The sequence below is a fragment of the Lineus longissimus genome, chromosome 8 (genome assembly GCF_910592395.1).
Source record: "Lineus longissimus chromosome 8, tnLinLong1.2, whole genome shotgun sequence".
Classification (NCBI taxonomy): Eukaryota; Metazoa; Nemertea; class Pilidiophora; order Heteronemertea; family Lineidae; genus Lineus; species Lineus longissimus.
In genome coordinates, this window is record NC_088315.1 from 7,505,449 (window position 1) to 7,520,034 (window position 14,586).

At 42.1% G+C, this 14,586-nt stretch overlaps 1 protein-coding gene across 2 annotated transcripts; it reads right to left on the reverse strand.

The window, feature by feature from the left end:
- Positions 1 to 389: 389 nt before the first annotated feature.
- Positions 390 to 14,492, reverse strand: LOC135492316 (uncharacterized). 2 transcript variants are annotated; one of them, XM_064778703.1, is made up of 17 exons: positions 14,458 to 14,492; positions 14,234 to 14,322; positions 13,515 to 13,615; positions 13,113 to 13,296; positions 12,699 to 12,841; positions 12,349 to 12,531; positions 12,001 to 12,099; positions 11,451 to 11,576; positions 10,695 to 11,182; positions 10,268 to 10,447; positions 9,958 to 10,049; positions 9,637 to 9,763; positions 8,718 to 8,974; positions 6,049 to 8,496; positions 5,659 to 5,772; positions 4,900 to 5,026; positions 3,471 to 3,635 (listed from the first exon to the last, which is right to left on the reverse strand). In XM_064778703.1, the coding sequence occupies exons 1-17, from the start codon at positions 14,462 to 14,464 to the stop codon at positions 3,607 to 3,609; spliced, it is 4,794 nt and encodes a 1,597-aa protein (XP_064634773.1). In that variant the 5' UTR covers positions 14,465 to 14,492; the 3' UTR covers positions 3,471 to 3,606. The 2 variants fall into 2 exon arrangements, with proteins under 2 accessions (XP_064634772.1, XP_064634773.1); XM_064778702.1 differs by lacking the exon at positions 4,900 to 5,026 and having other exon boundaries at positions 390 to 3,635.
- Between the last annotated feature and the right edge of the window lie 94 nt (positions 14,493 to 14,586).

The following is a 14,586-nucleotide window of genomic DNA, read 5'->3' on the forward strand; positions in this document are numbered from 1 at the left end:
AGTTGTGTAACTTGTGACCCCGCAGCATTGGGCTTGTTAGATTCATACTGGTGATAAACCATTCAATGCAATGGAATGTGATCATCTGAGCGATTGGATATGGATTCATCTTCTTCTTTTATGTAACATGATGGATTAAGCCATCAAAAGTGCGAGGGACCCTCGCCATCGGTTTCTGTCACTGGCAGCTTCCGACAAGTCTTCAACCAAGTGAATTCTCACCAGGTTGCTGCCAATAGATCTGGTTCTCGTTTCTGTAACTCTGTATAGCGACGGACTTAACACCATAACTTCTAACGCTGATTATGCAACCAGGTCCTGTGCCTAGCAAGGCCAGCACCTGGAGCAAGATGCCCCAACACAAGAGTAGGAAAAGAAAAACAAGCATCTAAGATGAATAGACATTATCACTTTATTGTTACAGTATCATGAAAACAAGGAAGACACAATGACCATCCTTTTCATAAAAATCCCATCCCAGAATTAAATCTTCACAGAGTACATTATGTCACTTCATGACTGCCATCAGAAAACATGTTGTTTCCAGGACAACCATAGATCTAAACGGAAACAGTGTTACCATGACAACCATATTTCTTAACCCAGACAGTCTTGTTTCCATGACTACCATACAAAACTAAAGTTCCCTCTCCGACTACCAAAATAATGATGGTTGCTAACCATCTCAAAATTACTTCCTTGATATCAGGAACTGAAACCCATGGCACCAATATGCCTCCTATGTTTTAAAACAAAATCTTTAGGGCCACGAGAGAGTTTCAGCATGAAGTAATTTTGATATGGTTCTGAACAAACCAAACCAGATCTCAGCAACACTAGCTCATTGCTATGGAAATCAAACATGAAACAAGTTACCATGGCAACCAGATTAAGTTATACAGAAAACCCGAAAACAATTACCAGGGTAACATAGTGAAATTTGATTTCAAACCAGGTGGTAGGACAACAGAGTTGGGTTTTTTTGGTGTTTAGTCTTTCTCCCAATCGGTCTTCCTCAAAAGACTGAGGAAGGTTTGTCAGCAATACCTTAGCTGACAACACCAAGCCCTTCCTCAGATTAACATATATCTAAGACTAGTCTTTCACAGAATCATATAATTTTGAGATGGTCTTTGGGCAACTCATTGCTAACGGGGTATAAACATGGCCATGAAAATGTCGGGTTTGGAATATTTTCACAGCTGCAGCCATGTCTGAATGGCTTTTAAACAAGCCAGATCTCCAGGGCCCAGTTGCTGGAATCGCACAAGAGACAAACACCAGGATTAGCTAAACTAAGAGTTATCTCGTTAAGTAAACTTAACATATAAAAGTACCGTTAGGACTTGCTAACACCTATCGAGCAACTGGGCCCAGTGACGCGTTGTATGTATTGACTTTTGTTTTTCAGAAACATTTACGAGTGAAAATACTGGAAATACTGAAGCAAATTTACCAGGATTGCATGAACTCCACTTCACCGTAAACCATCCAATTTTCACAGTCGCATGACCAGATTTTTGCAGATTTCATGATTATTATTGATTTGCGAAAATTTACTGGAAAAACCAGAAGAATTATCATTGTCCACCAAAAATAAAAGGTAGCAAGAATTTACATTTTTAGGAATTTTTCCAGCATATACAATTTCAGGTTCACAGTATAAACAATATATGAAGTTCGCTTTAAAACATGATTTTTCACTCTTTTACAAAAATAATAAGTTTTATCACTTACATGTACATGCACATTGTACAAACAAGACCAAGACATAATACTTTGATTGCACAAAAATGACATTTATATTATCCTGATAAGTGCAAGACAAACATTCAGAATGTTGGACTAAAATGGCATGCTTGCTTGTTCAAGTGAAACACCACTACCTTAATGCTAGTCCTGACCCCCAGGCGAATGTATTCAGCTGAAAATTACCATATCAGGATGCCAGATGGGATGTTTCCATTGAACCTAAAACATGGCATGATGACCTGTCGAAATGAAATACCAGCATCTTGATGCATGCCAGTGCCAATGTGATGTATTCATCTACATTACCCCATCAGTGCTGCAGAATCAAGATACCAAACAGTGTGTTTTTAGGTCAAAAGACCCAGCTATACCATCTTATAAAGTAAATGCCATTTTGATAACCAAATCGCCCGTTCTGGACACTGTGGTCAAGAGACTGGAGGTGATAGACACGGCACTGAGCCAGTGTGGGAATACCATCCAAACTCCATACTCACATACCATAGGATTGCCTTTCTTCTCGGCCCACCAGCTAAATACAAGGCCAGAGGGAGCAGAACTGAAGACCAGGCTATGGAGACGACTGCATGAACTTACCCCCACCACCAGGGGGTCTACCAAAGACGGTCAGAAATTAACTAAGGCAAGAGTAATGAACCAATAGATGCAATGATGACTACTGGTAAAACGAGACTGGAGGAGTATTGACAACTTGAAAACAGCAACATAAACCTTTGGTTTCGCAGTCGCGAAAAATGGCATCATTGTCATAGTCGAGCAAGTCTAGACTTAGAATAATCAAACGAAATAAGGAATTTAAAAAATAATAACAATAATTATCTTCAGATTGATTGTTGTGGTCTTCTCCAGAAATGAAACAAGAACTATAGTAAATGCGTCAGGATATCCAGTTTACCAGTATAGTACCGGTAGTCTGTTGAGTCTCCGGCATAAATCGGAAACCCCGACAAATATAAATCATTTATGTCTTGCGACCAAGATCATGAACCAGAAATAATTCATGAAAGGATGGCCATATTCACATACCTGTATAAATACAAAATAATAATCTCATACATGTACAAGAAATTGGCCATTCTGAAACTGACTACAAGACTTTGCAATTAATCCAATGCCAATTATTATATTGAAGTTGAACCAAAAACATACAATTACACTCATATGTGATCACTTTCCAAGAACGGTGTAATTCTTATAGAAAAAACCCATCACATCAGGTCCACAACTTAATTCCAAAGAACCAGCTCAGGAAATACAGATAATTTTACTCTCACATTTGTTCTGTGAAAGCCTGGGATGGTTTGTAAACGGAATTTCCCTCCAGGAAATGACCAGTTTGGACCTCTGAACAACATTTCACAAGTCCACTGGATTACATACACTCAGCCATAACCAAGAAAGTGCAAACATGGAGTCAATGAATTAACAGTGTTTTGAACTAAGTAAAATCGGGACCAGAAGTTGGCCACACGGAACTGATTCTTTTGGCAGTGATAAAAAAAATTTCAATGCCAACGAGTCTTTCACATCATTCACTTAGCAACAACTGCACAACCTAGAACCGAAAGCATCGTTCTCAGACCACGAGCACCTCTCCTGCCTGGTACCTAACTTCAGCAAGTCAGGTCCCCGTCATCTCACCAGCAGCAACTGAAATCTTGAGAATTTCAAATTGCAGCATCAGCAAGTCCTAGGGCCTCAAGTACCTCAGCTGTATCGAATCCATTGAGCTGACTAGACTCTTCTTCTGGTTGGACCGCCTCTGGCTCAGGATCTTCTGTAGTGACTTGGCTATTGGTCTGGTTCACCAACTGGTAGACCATGTACTTGCCCTCATGGCCCGGTTGGTCTTTGCTGGACTCCTGGAAAGTGACAAATAAAATCATCAAGCATCAGTTCGAAATGATACAATGACAAAAGAAGTCTGATCGGAAATCAGGGGACTTGTCATCAGTCGGTATAATTTCATTGGGAAACACGCCAAATTTAGGCCAGCAAAGTGTCCACTTTTGCTGCAAATGTAATACAAGTACATGTCGGTGTACTCATTACTGAATATCTCTGAGAAGCCAGGACCTATTTTCTGCATGATGTTAAATGGACAGATCATGGCAACTTGCACCACATCTCGCATTTATTTACAGGGATCCTGTGCAGTGAATGCCGAGAGCATTCAAATGTAGTTAGTAGCAGTTTTGTGTACATTTTGTGATCCTATGAATCCTGCAATAACTGACACTACATGTAGAAATGACGAACAGAAGTCATGCTACTCTTCCATTAAAAGATGGAAATCACAATGTGTGCTACAGCTACAGCTATGATGGAACTACACACTAGAGATGATGATGAAAAGTCATGCTTCTCTTTCAATAAAAGATAGAAATTACGTGTGCTATGCTAAAGCACGGTGCAATAAAACAACTTAGAACAACACACAAGAGAAACCATCTTCATTCAAATGAAGAGAACATTATTTACAGAAGAATAAAAAATAAAGGTGAAACACAGATACAATGTACTATTTCATTATAACATGGGACATGCTTCATTTCAAAACAAATTTGGGCTTGCTGACAGATCTACTGCCACTTTATGCTACAATGATAAGTGCCTCATATTTTGTCAATCACAACAAGGCTGAGATTTTCTTTAGAAAGCCATCGCAAGGCGAGGGCATGCACAGCAGACCATGCACCAAACACAGCTGATGGAAAACACACCAGGCAACAATGATAAAATCAATTCTAGACAATTCATCCTGGCCGTTATTGAGGGTGGGAGTCCGCATCTACAGAGGCCGTATCTAAAGAAGTTCTCTCATCTAGTGGCCTTTTTCTAGCAACACTTTAGACAATTATGCATACTTCAGAGCTCTTGTCATCATCAAACTTTCTCACTCACCCATCACTATTTTGGGTACTGACCACAACTCCTGGAGCAAGGGTTTGGTCCCCTGTTGTAAACCAATGCAGAGGGCAATTCTGTGAACTCATAAAGTTTTGTTTCACCATGGTTTATTTCATGCCACTTTTCCCCCATTTCTAAGTTTTCCATAAATGTTCTACAAACCAAAATGCAATAGAGGAACGGATCGCCACTCTGCTGATAATATTTCATACATACCGTAATTATGCAAGGTTGCAGTAGCACCATTTTGAACAATCTGGTACCCGGCTGGGACTATAGGTGTAACAGTTCTCGGGGTGTTGGGCATCACTTTGGAGCTAACTATGCCCCCTGGGGTAAGAAACTGAAACCACAACATCACAGATGAAAACAAAAAGTCACAACGATTAAGGTTTGGCGAACACGCAAAGCGATGGACAATATCTACAATGTACGAAATAAATTTTCAAATGCATGAAGTGCCGGGGTCGCACAAGTTGAATTGGAAAATCTAGAAAGAGGTAAAATCTCTTCTATTGGCAGCCAATAATCATGTTGGTTACAGAAATGTCGCCAACTGGAAAGTTAGAAAATTTCAGTAGACATGAATGAACACTTTGTTTTCATTCCAGCAGGGCTCGGTGCATGCATTTTTTAGTGGAATCAAATAAGAAATTGGAAATAGAATATTTCCAAGTGACTGTAGTTTATGTACACGACATACATACATGTACATGTAATGTGAGCGACTTAACTAAGCTACAAGAAGAAAGAAGCAGGGAGGGAGTAAAAAAAAATCAAGGTGCACATTCAAAAGAAACACAAGTAATTAAATTGATGCATTCTCATGTTCAGAAAAATATTCCCATTACAATATTGGACTCGAATTGCTATCCCCTACATACTATTTCCATCAGAAAAGTTGATGTATGACGTGAAGTTATGATGTAGTAGCCTGAAACCTTGACAACCTAATAAGTGGTCCACACAACTAACCTGTCTCTGTACTTGCTGCTGTAACTGCTGGCCGAATAAATGCTGGTACATGTCCGGACTGATCGTGACATGCTGCACATTCACACCCGGGGCACTGGACACACTCTGTGCATTCTGAAGAAAACAAGAGCGCTACATGTACATGTGCAATACTCGCCCCAGATACCTAAAAATGATTTTATCAAAGGAATCAGAATTCATCAAGTTTAATTCCAATCCAGTGGCAGAACCTTGCAAAGCCTTTTGACAGTTATTAATATCCCGGTCACCACAGAAAACTTTGTGGTTTCAAAGAGGAGCTAATTTAACTGAAAACTCCCTCTGAGAATTACGTCACAGCTGGGTTCCCCTACTTGCCGAGTTCAAGAGAGAAGGATAAGTCAGTTTTACCTGTAATAACGCTTGAATGGAAGGATTGTCATTGTTGATGTTGGCAACTTGCTGAACAGGTTGCTGAACAGGTTGCTGAACTTGGCCAGTGTTCGCCACAATTTGCATTGAAGGTTGTGCGTTCATTGTGGCAATGGACTGAAGTAATGTTCCTTGGGGTAAATGAATGCCCTGTGTCATCTGCACAGCACCAGAGTTCACAACATGTTGCACCGCACCGGGATTCATGACTTGTTGAATCTGCTGAATTCCTTGGACAGGTTGTCCACTGATCACATATTGTTGCTGAATGCCCCCTTGTGTGAGAATGTGTGGCAGCGACGTCGCAACAGCACTGCCAGGAGTTGAGATCACATGACCAGAGGAGATATTCGATGCGAAGATCTGTCCATTTGTTCCTTGAATAAGACGCAAATCGCCACCAAGCACCGTCTGCGGTTGTGCAACAGTTGTGATCACAGAATTAAAACTAGTCTGTTGTCCGATACCTAATGTATTCGTCGATATTGAATCCAAAAGTGGAGCCGTGTTTGCACCAAGGTCTGTCCCATCCAATGTAGCAAATTCATTTCCATCCAATGGAGACATTGGTTCAATTTCACTCAAACTCAGTGCCTGGCCAAGAATATCATCTCGAATACTGTCACTATCAGCACTATTCTCACCGATATCCGCCAAATAATTTGATATATTTTGGTCATCAACACTAGAAACGGTCGCCATATTGTCAGAGTTTGCTTCACCTTCATCAAGGCCGGCCACAACAGTATTCAAACAGTTCACAGACTGTGCCTGTATGTCCGTGGATGACATGGCACTAACGACAGGGAGACGAGGCGCGGCGCTAACAGCAGTCACAGTAGCTGGAACACTTTGACGAATAACCTTCGCCGTTGTGGGCGCGTGTATATTTGTTACGGCTGTTCGTTTCAATGTTCCAAACCGCTGTTTGCTTTGTTGCGACTGAGCAAAGTTAAGAAATTCCCCTAAAAATGCATCACTGTCGCCAGGGGTAAATGTACTTTTTGGGGCAATTGTCACTGGGACAGCTGTCGTACTGGAACTAGTCGGCAAGTATGAGATGGTCGCCGGCCTGGTATTTAGTCTTGTGACTTTATCTAAACCCGAGCTTTGGTTTGTGGTGACGGTAGGAATTGTCTGTAACTGACCAGTCGTAGGTAATGTAACAATACTAGCACCCGATGTCGATCCAGATGTCTGACCCTCACCACTTGCTCGAGAAATTGTCAATATTTTTGCCGCCGACATGGAACCATGCAAGTACGGACTTGTTGAGTCCGTCAAATCCACGTTTGATTGGTTTGTGACAGGAGGGTGATGATGTATAGTCGCTTGTGTAGGGTTCGGTGGAGATCCAACACGGATTGTCGAATTTGGCTGCGCAGACAGAAGGCCCTCCTCTAGAAGCTCCGACACCGAGGGAACAAGTCCCTCTTGTAAGAACTGGGGAGTAGATGACCTTGATGAAGATGCAGAAATGGCCCCATCAATAACGTTACTCATAGGGATTTCGCGGCTTCCCCCAGCAGGAATATTTGCGTGAGCCTCCTCTGGGGACGTGGCAAGGCGACTCTGAGACAGAGCATGAGATTGTATACTGGCAATAACTCGCTGGAGAGACATATCAACTGAGGTGACAACAGGCTGAACATTCAGTGCACTAGACTGATTTTGGGAAGTGTCCGCATTCTCTTCGTTTGAAACAGACGCCACAATACTGCCAGCAACTGGCGCACTCTCCGCAGCCGGCGTCGCAACAATCGATGGTTTGATTCCTCCTGTCGTCGGCTGCACAACGGTTGCCATTCCACTTCCAGTCTGTTGAACAATAATACGACTCTGAAGACCAGGATTCTGTGCCAAGAATGCACTCAACTGAGGACCAGTCATTCGAATACTATGAACTTGCTGCGTTTGTTGTGCTTGTTGGACAGCGATACGCGCTGCGCTCACAGAACTAACAGAAGTCTTGGTGGAAGTCCTACTCCGAGAACAGGGCGCCGCTTTTGTCTTACTGAACCTCATTACTGAACCATACGGCGTTTGCACAGTGTATTGCCGCGACATAAGATTTTTTGACGCAGATTGGGTAGCACTCGACGCTGCAGATGTGGCAGCTGTGTCCTGCTGGGACTGGAGGGCAATCTGGGCTGCTGTCAGGGGCTGAGTCACACCGTTTGGCATAGACAACGGCGGTTTCACTTCATTCAACATACTGCTCCCACCATTCTGCGCAGTATATTGAGCCAGTATGCGTGCTGTCAGAGGCTCACTCTTTTTGACATTGTTCTCAATTTTGGTTCGTTGGCGATTGTAGCATGCAATGTTTTTAGGCGCGACTGCCATTGGTTCAGCGATCATTTCCTCCTCGTCTTTGCCATCAATCGTGTTCAGTCTTTTCAAATCACGTAAATTAGAATCTTCCCGCTGAAAGAGAATAAGAAAACATAAAAAATTGCTATATAAAAAGGAAACAATATAGTAAATTTTCCCAGTTGCCTGCTCACCAGTGCAGAAAAACATAAGCAGAATCACACATCTTACTACAAGTAAGAGAAGGGCTTCCGCCACTGAATTCTGTTGGATGGATTTTTGAGATATAGGGAACATTCAAAAACGTTATCCATTCTAGAATGCTGAAACCTTACTGAAACATATTTCCTAAAGAATGCGCTTGAAGTGACCCCCTGTATCTCCTCAACCGACGTGAACTCTTGCATCTTTTCGAGCGCCTTCGTACTTGCTACTCGTTTTGGACGGAACTTTTTCGCAGCTGTCTTTGCCCGTGTTTTGAACTCTTTGTCGTCTTTGTCCTCCTTTGGCACCTCCGGCTCCTCTTTTGGAAGGAATTTCTTCATAGCGTTTCGCATGCACCGCTCAATTCTCTTGGCCATGTCGTAACACACTGCAAATTGAGCGAAACCAGACTTTAACTCATATCTACTCCAACTCTTGAAACACTTCACACAAAATGGCTAATTCTTAGATCAAAGAGGAACTAACATCAAAACAAGTCACTGCAATGATAGTAAAAGTACAGTCTGCTCATTTCAGTGTTGCCCATAATGAGAGGGCCAACCAGGCTTTGGTTTTTGAGACTCTTTACTACCAAACTCCTATCTCTAATCCCACGTGCCTGGCGAGAGACAGTTTTTGTATCCTATATTTACCCAACTAGCTTGCAGCTAACCAACTGGCCGCATTGGAAAGAGCTACAAAGAGAGCAAACCTTCGATCTTCTGTTCAAAACGCTGACACCTTAACCACTAGGCCTTTGGGATTGGAGTAAGGGCATTCCCCCTCTGCCTAATGTAGTAAATAGGCTCCAGTTTCCTCCTACTCATAGTTTTGGCCCAATATGATATGCAGAGCCAATTATGACCTACTCGATACTTGAACTCTTTCCATACCAAGATATCAAACGTGCACAACAACAAAAGGTGGGAGAGAGGGACAGAAATATTTGCAGACAATGCAAGTTTCTTTCAGGACCTCAACGATGGCACAATATGTAAGTCTTCAAATCAACCACGTCTACTCATGATATTATCATGAGACAAATCTTACCAGAGTCAGATCCATTATATTTGGCACAATTTTTAAACATGAGTCTGAAGTCGTTCATGAATTCCTCCTGGCTTCCATAATCTCGCTCATTCAACTTCCTCTCGATCATCGTGAAATCCATTGGCTCCTGAGGATGAAAAAAGAATGTCAATGTAACACACTGGCTTTTAAAAACTAAGTGCGTCAATCGAAGAAAATAGTTTCAGCTTATTGAGAAGAAAATATCTAAGGCATGCAATTCTAAGAACTTGGGAGAGAGAGAAAGAATTGAGCAGATAAGAGAACTGCAAAATTCATTCAAAACCTCATAAAAAATCTTACATCAATCACGTCAAAATATCCTGGGGCGAATTCCTCTTTCACTGGTTCAGCAAACAGCCAGGCATCATCATGCTTCTTCACAATATCAAGCACTGGAAGAGAAAAAACATAATGTTGAAAACATCAGTTGAATGCATTGGAGGGAATTGAGGTCTACAACAATGGAGTATCAGTCAAATGGGCCGTGTATTTCAAGATGCCAAGTCGGTATGAAATGGTTGGAAACAAATTACAGAGCTGTCAAAGGCAGAAGAGAATTCCACTACATTATCCTTTCCAGAAACCATCACCTCAAAGACAGTACACTCACCTTTAAAAAGCTCCATGAAAACATCTTCGTCTAAATCTCTCGACCTGACGCTCTCATCGCTACCACGCCTCTTCCTGACAAACCCTGAAACTGGTGTTGACATCAGCTCTGGTGGTATCTCCTTTCCTTCTGCGATAAGCTGGGCACGTTCCTCGCGCAGCTGAACTCGTCGGGCACGCTCTGTAAGAAATAGAGGATAGGGATTATTACGACAGTCCGAAATACAGAACAAAGACACAGAACCAATGAAAACAGAAGAAGCAAACCCTGCTTTGGCTTGAACTCTTGATGATGATGTACTCAGCAGTTTCTTCCTTCCTTAACACCCTCTGGAGTAGGTCTTTCATCATGATTGCCAAAGCTGTGCATGCTACCTTTAACTTTTAAATGCAAAACGCTTCTGCGAAATCCTTTACAGATGCCTCACCTTCCTTCAACTTTTGTCTTTCCATTGCCTGGAATTTCTCACGCTCCTCCCTCTGTGTCTCCCACATCAAACGGCGACGCTCTTCCATCTCCTTATCATTCTCCCTCTTGAACTTCTGGTCCTCATCCTCATAAGTCTGCAGCAGCTTCTCATCAGCTGCCATCTTCGCCTGTTTCTTCTCCAAACGATTTGATGTCCGCCGCGGCAAAAACTCCAGCAATTTCTTCTGATATTCCTTCTCCTTATCTTCAAACAACTTGATCAACTCTGGCATGAAGTCCTCAGTTATACTCAAATATAACTCTCGCTCACATTTGATCTTGCTTCCGACAAATTTCTGCGCTAGTTCCTCCCAGTCTTCTATCGTTGTACATTGTACGAACCAACGTTGTTTGTTTTCATCTCCTGGTGTCACTGGCAGGGGGATATCATATTCTTCCTCTTCCTCTTCTGAAGAACTCTCAGACTCCTCTTCGCTAGATTCCTCACTTTGAAATAGAGACAAAATTAACATCATTATTAAACAATTGTGTATTGCGACAGCGGAGCGGGACTAAAATGTTGGTGTGAAATTTAGCAGTTTTTACAACAGAGTAGTTTTTACTGGTTATTGTCACAAAAGTTTGGGTTGAACAGACGATTATCTGCATACTAAGTCAGTGCCACGGTCATACAAAGCAATGGTGTGGACCACTGTTATGATTGGTATCAACCAATTATGAGTCCTTGAGAAAAATACAATGGTCGATGGACTACCTCGATGATTCCTCTTCCTCCTCTAACATTTTCTTGATGGCTACTGTCTTGATTCGGCTGCTCCGCCTCGGTCCATTCTCTGGCTCAGGGACAGGCATATCAGACTCTTCACCTTCAGCTTTTTCTCTGCCAAGGCAAACAAAGATTAAGACAGGTTGGCATAGATACATGTCCCATGGTAGCATTTTCCTAATTTCATAGGTGAGATTGCTTTCTAGGGAAATGAGAGGCAAGTGTGCAGATGCTTTGAGAGAGACAAAGCTCTGGGTTTTTTTACAGATCAGAAGCACTTAGAAAATACTTGACCAGTTTCACAATGCTGTTTGAGAGTGACTACCACAGCAATCACGGACTTGGGTCAGCCAAGAATGGTCTCACCCTTGTCCAACCTATTTCACACAACACATGTGATTACTCCTTACATATTTGAAATATGCTTCTGGGGTCATACTGACACCTCACTACAAGATGTAGGCTACAACATCAAACAGTTGTCTGCATCACATTCTATATCTAAATTGAGGGCTCCCTAAGCAAGACCCCAGCTTACCCTTCTTCTGTTGTAGGGTTAGTCTTGGCATCCTCTTTACTAGGCTGAAGATCTTTCTTGGCAACATTCTCAGACACATCAGTGTCTTCAGAATCGTCACTGAAAAAAATAAACAATAAAAAACAAATGACAGGGTACCAAAAAGATCTTCTGACAGGCATAAAACCTGTACTTTGTTTCAACAGGCAAAAACATTTAATAGGTAAAATGGACTCAGCACCCTGGCCAAAGACAGAGTTACCAGGCCAATAAACCAAACTGGTGTACAAGCGCATAGTTCTCATGGCGTATTACTGTAATCCGTAAAAATCAACATTCAAATGAACCTTCCAAAGAAAGAACTCTCACCTTTGATCTTTTACGGGTGTACCAGATTGCTGTAGAGGTTGACCTCTATTCTTTCCATTCTCAAGTTCAGGTTCTGGTGGTGATGTCTGGGCTTTGGCCTTCACGGCAGGTCGTCCACGTCTCTTCTTCCTTACTTTGGCAACACTCCGCCTTTTCCTTCCTCGCCTACCACGATTTCTGGTACTGCAATCAGACATGTTCAGAATTTATAATTTTACTTGAAGACCAAGACAGAGAGAGCACTATACAAAACAAACACTACTGGATTCTGTTTGATTTGGAATTGGGCTTTGTCTTAAGCTTACCTGATGTTCTAAACTCAACTGTGGCAATCAAAGCACAATACTTACGTTGGTTTCTTCGTTTTAGGTTTTGAAGGAGGACGTGGTAGTGGATCTTCACGATACAGTCTTGTTCCATAGAAGTACCAATAGACAGCGCCATTGGAATCCTCACCAAATGGTTCCAAACGCATACCATCAGACTCCAAGCCCTGGAGAAAAACGAATTCGGAATTAAATCTAAAATCAATCCAACTATCATTCAACTAATCTCTTCTCCTTCCACATTAAAAGCGTTAACCAGTCGGATGGCTGTGCCAGGTGTCATGCACTACACAGGTCATTATCATAGAGAACAAAGGCTCACCAGCTGCGAGCATTTACAGAAAATGTAGAATTTTCTATCATGTTTTTGAGTGTGAATCCAGGTCTTGGTAATGGTAGTTATAACTTATAGAAAAGGAAAGTGCAACACAATCTTACCTTCAGCTCCTCCAGGACATCCTCAGCATCAAGCCTATACTCTGTCAAGGCATAGAGGACCTCCACCTTGGTCCTGAGAGGGAGCTCAGAATATTTCACCTCTCCTTTTAGGGGGTTCTCTCTTCCCACCTCCTCATACCTGGCATTGATTATGTCCTTCAGGTATTGTTCTGACTGTTCAGGGCTGAAATACAGTCGACAGTTACATATTTTTTAAATTAAATAGAAGTTCTAAGCCCACAACACTAACAGACTCAGTGGACAGTAGGCAAACATGACATGACCGAGACCTTCTAACAACTGTTGGATATTAAGGCCTTTCATGTCAGTGAGCTAACAACCATCGACAACCTGGGCAGAGATTTCGACCTTGATGATGGACTTGGGAGGTCAAGTACCCACCTGATTTCCTGCCTTCCATAGCAGCCGGCCAGGAGTCGACACATAAGCTCCAACACAAGTTGATTCTCACCATCAGAGTTGAGAAAGGCATCTTCCAAATGCTGAAAAAGAAGATCAAATATATTTTACTTTATGGTTTGGGGGATGATGCAGATAGGACACTCATAATCGTCATGAATCATTGAAAACTGCACAGCGCCTAAACTAACTACTCATCTGGAAGTATCGTGACTATCAGGCTGCTATTGTAAGAATTAGCAACATATTCTGTTTCAGATCTTTTGACTTTTCACGCAACACGTCCACGACGCTCTGCACCGATGTACATTGCACGATGACCATCCATATCTCTGTGACATGTAGGCCTATCAGATACGATATATCATCAGCATCTCCTCTAGCAGTAGGCCTATCATTACAGCCTATCTTTGTTCAAAACACAGGAGAGTTCAACTGATGTCGATATGATGGCGAGAATCAGATTCAAATGACATAGGCCTACCCCCTACCGGTACGGTACGCCGACGCTATAGGCCTACGGTTGGCCTATCTTGAAAATAAATCTATAAAACTTGGTGTAAATTATCAGTGCAAATGTAGCTTATTCTCAGCTGTTACCACATAATAATCATATTGATCAGCGAGCATAGGATTCAAGGTGTGAATCTGAAAAATACAGATATGAAATTAGTGGGTAAAGATGGTCCAAATGAGCTCACCTCAATGTCAAAATCCAGCAGACTGAATGCCTCACGGAAAAGTGAACAAAAGTGAGCAATGCTCGGCACCTCCCACCACGATTGGAGTTCTGAAGAGAAAACAGGCATTTTGCGTTAAAAAGTTGTGTTATTATGAAAATCGGGGTTCTTAACTTTGAGATGGTACGTTTTACATCATCTCTTATTGACATACGACTTGGAAATTAACCCTGTAAGACCCTCACCTTCCATGTGTGGTTTGAGTTCCGTCAGTACAGCTTTGTTACTTTTGAAATTCCGGAAGTTCCCGAGTTTTTCCGATCGACCGGCGGGTTCGAAAACAGGTGAAATACAACTTTATAGGGCACTTTAGG

What these genes read in the sequence shown, in the direction of transcription:
- LOC135492316 (XM_064778702.1), bottom strand. An exon ending in AACCCTACAACAGAAGAAGG is followed by an intron (nt 11,577 to 12,000) that starts GTAAGCTGGGGT and finishes TTGCCTTGGCAG; the next exon opens with AGAAAAAGCTGAAGGTGAAG. An exon ending in GAGGAAGAGGAATCATCGAG is followed by an intron (nt 11,183 to 11,450) that starts GTAGTCCATCGA and finishes TCTATTTCAAAG; the next exon opens with TGAGGAATCTAGCGAAGAGG.